Source organism: Berghia stephanieae, chromosome 9 (assembly GCF_034508935.2).
Source record: "Berghia stephanieae isolate SIO BIC M18660-M18661 chromosome 9, UCSD_Bste_1.3, whole genome shotgun sequence".
Classification (NCBI taxonomy): domain Eukaryota; kingdom Metazoa; phylum Mollusca; class Gastropoda; order Nudibranchia; family Aeolidiidae; genus Berghia; species Berghia stephanieae.
In genome coordinates this window covers 28,550,853-28,555,852 of record NC_088368.1, presented here as the reverse complement: position 1 = coordinate 28,555,852, position 5,000 = coordinate 28,550,853, and the positions used below count along the sequence as shown (strand labels likewise).

At 33.8% G+C, this 5,000-nt stretch overlaps 1 protein-coding gene across 13 annotated transcripts in view; it reads right to left on the bottom strand.

The window, feature by feature from the left end:
- LOC144979986 (uncharacterized) overlaps positions 1-5,000 on the bottom strand; it is a 34,482-nt gene that overhangs the window by 10,217 nt on the left and 19,265 nt on the right. For 5 of the 13 annotated variants that reach the window (XM_078927411.1, XM_078927408.1, XM_078927410.1 and 2 more), the window contains exon 2: positions 2,273-2,608. The exons of 1 other annotated variant lie outside the window; for it this stretch is intronic. In XM_078927411.1, coding sequence (XP_078783537.1) covers positions 2,273-2,381 — 109 coding nt within the window. In that variant the 5' untranslated portion in view covers positions 2,382-2,608. Of the gene's footprint in view, positions 1-2,272; positions 2,684-3,067; positions 3,220-5,000 lie in introns of those variants that run through there. 7 more of the 13 variants (XM_078927401.1, XM_078927402.1, XM_078927406.1 and 4 more) reach the window with 4 other exon arrangements.

Here is a 5,000-nt window from a genome sequence, read left to right as displayed (position 1 = left end):
CCCTGAAGCCTGTCTGCTCAGGTGGCAGGGCAGCGTCTAGGACCGGCCCCCATCGGTTTAATAGAACACGCTCCAACAATTTGTAAAGACAGCTCAGCAGCGATATGGGTCTGTAACTGTCTGCCTCCTTCGCCGGCTTCCCTGGCTTCAGGATGGCAACTATCTTCGCGTGCTTCCACACTTGTGGAAGCTTTCCTTTTGCAAGGATGTCAGACATTGCCTCTGCTAGCCAGGCCCGTGCCCTGGGGCCCAGATGCGTCACCATATCGGGATATACACCATCTATCCCTGCTGCTTTGCCGTTCTTCACTTCGCTAATGGCTGCACCCACTTCTCGAGGACTGAACGGGGCCGTCCAGTCCGACTCCTCCGCAGGTAGCGAGTCCAAAATAGTACGGTACGCCTTGCGGACACCGCGCTCAAAAGCCTGATTAGGGACCCGCTTACTACGGTTCTTAATGTTCTTGGCAATTGTGTCTGCCTCGCATTCCGGTGCAGCCTTCGCGAAATTCCGATCTGGGTCCAACAAGATGGCGAATTGCCTTACGTAAGTGGTTGTAATAGAGCAGCAAATTTTGCTATATCAAATATTTTGATGTAATTCTCAAATTTTGATGTGATCTGTCGATCTCCCAATTTGCTGTATGACTTTGCTGTAGCCTTTTTTTCAATTCAAAAATCCAATTGATTTTCTCATGTCTTAGATAAAGATTTGATTTCATGAAATTTGAATCGACTCTTTTAGCTTTGCTTTCGTGTAAAATGTACGAATCTTATACACTGTTTGACATAATTGTCCACATTATGCTGTAGTCCATTTTATGCTTTAGAGATAAATCAAATATGATTTCTGCGTCGTATTGAAAATTATGGAACATTGTTAGATGGAAACTTATTCCAGAAGCTATACCAATAGGCCACTTGGTTTTTAAAGAGGCGAGATAAATTTCTATACACTTAGTCACACAACACTGCTAGAAAACAAGACGCAAGTTTAGACACTTTCGATTCGTAAATTTTATACGACTTTGGTATTACCGGTATGCGTTTGTTAACCAATAATAGATTTTAAATCAAACTTAGCAAGTGTAAACTTAAGGTTATATATATATATATATATATATATATATATATATATATATATATATATACATATATATATATATATATATATAACCTTAAGTATATAATATATATATATATATATCTATATATATATATATATATATATATATATATATATATGTGTGTGTGTATATATATATATGTGCGTTAGATCACATAAATTAGTAATATGCACACACACACCGGATGTAAATACAATGATGCAAAATACTAAAATGGACCTCATTAAAGTTAAAGTCGACCGGTGTAAAGCGCAGAGCATCAAAAACAATTTTTAAAAATAATTGGCAATGTAATTTATTTTATGAGCTTTTTCTTTTAAAACTTCTTAAGATTCTCATTGCATTCTGATTAATAATAACTCGGCTGTAAACATATAATCATCATAAGTTATGTTAAAAAGTGTCCTATGGAGTATTTATTATATTATATAGCCTATTCGGTATGTATATTATTAATATGATATGAAATAATAATAATAATAATAATAATAATAATAATAATAATATAATAATAATAATTATAATAATAATAATAATAATAATAATAATAATAATAATAATAATGATAATAATAATAATAATAATAATAATAATAATAATAATAATAATAATAATAATAATAATAATAATAATAATGATAATAAAAATAATAATAGTAATAAGACTAGGTGCACATCAGGGGCTTGATCTAACAGTGTTGTAATGGACAATGTTTTGCGTCGGTAGAGATAATAGGCTTCAACAGTCGTGACGTCACTTCCCTGGTAATGACACATCGTAACTTAGTAACTGGTTCTAAACTATCAGAACAATGGCGGACGCACTTATAAAATACTTCTCCGACGAGCATAAAAGTGTATCAGAGAGGAGAAAAACATTATAAAGCTGATCATGTTTTGACTTTTATACATTCTGATCACATGACATATGAAAAAGTTCTAGCAAGCATGAAATATAAAAAGTACCGATTTTCTTTGTTTAGAACCAAGCTGCTCGTTGCTGGGCGGAGGTGACATCAGACTATTGAATCCAATTTCCAATACAGTAACGAGACCATAACACTTTGGATTAACAGACCTACAGATAAATTATACGTGGATATAATACGTTATAATAAGACACAAAGTTATGTTTGTCGTACATACCATTTTCATCACTTAAATATCCGTCATCGTCTCCCCTTGAAATGGAATCACCATCACCATCACCATCGTCATTGTTATTATCAACGTTGTGATATACAACACCGTACATGATGACAAATAGTCCTTGTCTTTATCAAATTTCATACACAGGATATATATAGGATCTAAATTTTTTAAAATCAAATAAACAAACTCCAAAAATCCAGAATTCAAGCCAGCACCATGAATCGATTAGAAGTCTTGAGCAAGATTTTGTATCATATATTAATCAGAAGAAGTTAAAGTTGTTTGATTTTTAAAATCTCTCTTTTATTAATATGTCTTGACGCTGCCAACCTTTTTGCAGTGACAAAGTAATGGACACGATTTATCTTGTCAAACGCCTGCCTTTAAATTTGAGTAATATTTATTCTAAAAAAAAACAACACATATAACAAATGAAGTACTTTTAAAAATTCTTCTCTTTGAATTATTTTTAGCACTTTGTTCAACGATGTTGCTATCACCAAAAAACAAAAACAAACAACAACCACTAACCCCCCTCCCCACCCCCCCCCAAACCAAACCAAACCAAACCAAAACAGATAACACGATCTATGTATTAAACCGCATTTCATGAAAAAGCTAAGTGTATTTATTTGCAGGTCTGATAACTCACATTGTTATCGGCCCATTGTTGTAATGGAAGTACTCCCGAATCAACGCAAAATATTGTCCATTACAGCAATTTTAACTGAAGCCCACAATTGCGTCCAGTTATCAGACCTGCAAATGTGTGAACATCGATTGACATACCTAGTCTAATTAGTTTCACATAATTCAGTTTTGATGGGGAAAAATCACATATCCATTCTACATTCTTTTCTATGATTTATTTAGCACTGTATGCAACAAATTTGTTTTTAACAAAATATAATTGCGTATAGATATTTACAATCAACGTTTCCTAATTACATATTAAAATGTCTTGCATTAAAATGTCAACATAGAAAAAAAAAAAAACTGTCGCTTAATTGTGTCGCATAATTTGGTTGATGAATTCGGTTCGCTTTGAATAGTGTGTCATGTGAGACACTGCATATATGTAGTATTGTCGTCACCGTCTAAGATCTCGGTGGTCGGATGCATTTCAACTTTTACAGAAACTTATAGATCTAGATTACTACAGTACGATGTTTCTTCAAAATCATCATCTTCTTTTCCTCCTTCTTCTCTACTCACCTCTCTTCTTCTTCTTCTTCTTCTTCTTCTTCTTCTTCTTCTTCTTCTTCTTCTTCTTCTTCATCATCATTGTCGTCGTCGTCATCATCATCATCATCATCATCATCATCATCATCATCATCATCATCATCATCATCTTTGTTCTTGATTTTGTTGTTGTTGTTATTGTTGTTGTTGTTGTTGTTGTTGTTATGGTTGTTGTTGTTGTTGTTGTTGTTGCTGTTGCTGTTATTCTAGTGGGCGGACAAAGAAGTCAGAACCCCTCCCCCATTGTCATGGTCTCAAGTGAGTAAAGAGCTACTCGACTATGCATAAAGATATATGTAGAATGAGGCCCCAGAATTTACTAGTTACTATAAATGAAAAACAATTAACGATTTGTTTACAATGAAATAAAATAATGATGAAATTTAATTAAAAGAGATAAACAGTGATCGTGGTAGTTACAAATAGAGATATGAATACTTTACGTAACTTATGATAATATATCAGGTTCATAAGTTTACGTTTCCAGGCAGTTGATGGGCTTGGATGATCTATTCCTCTGATAACAGGATTGGACTCGTAAAATTCCACTTCCAGGCAATTGGTAAGGGGTTATAGTGTAGTACAGCGGGCTTGGGTTTGATCCTTGAAGATTATACAATCAAAGTTAAAAGCTCCGGCGTCTTAATGGTGTAGATATAATATCTACAAAGTCCCAAAAGATAAAAATCTTCCAGTATATATATAGGAATAGAGTGACTGGCCGTCCGGCATAGATTGTGGAGAGAAAAGTGAGTGTCAAATGTTAGACCTATCAGCTTTTATAATAAGTGGCTACGTGACAGAATGTCGAACGAAAAGTATTCACTAATTAGAAATTAATTCGAGGGAAGGCTATAAAAGGAAAGACGATCTAATATTAGAAGGTAAAGTTTATCTAAGCCTACCGAAATATAACTGGAGTGAGATGAATTCAGTTCTTAATAAAATAAAATTTAATAAGATAATTGTGAACAATCTTTACTGTGACACCCATCCTCCTCTCAACAAAACAAACTTGACCAAACCCCGGACCAAAATCTGTTTCTTTGATTGAACGTCGAATTCTCTACTGATTGAGCAACTGGACAAACGGATCTAAGGGACTGACTTGTTAAGCGGATACTACTGTGACATTCACGCTAGGTTTGACATGGTTTGAAACAGGAGATAATAATAATAATATTAGGTAACCAGGCGATTCCAGTCAGTTCTTTGGGCATAACATTCGGCATGATTAACAATACAGGGATCGGTATCTGTGATGGTCTGAGAGAAAGTTTGAGATGTCACGCTAACTCCTTTTAAGATATGAGCAAAAAAAAAAAGGTTGAAGAAAACAATTAACAAAAAAAAAAAAAAACAAAACAAGAAAATAATATTGCCGTTTAGACATTTATAAAAATAACTTTTAAATAAGTCATAGTTAACAAGAGTCCACGCTTTAAACAATTTCCGAAATGGAAACAGTAACAAAAAGACT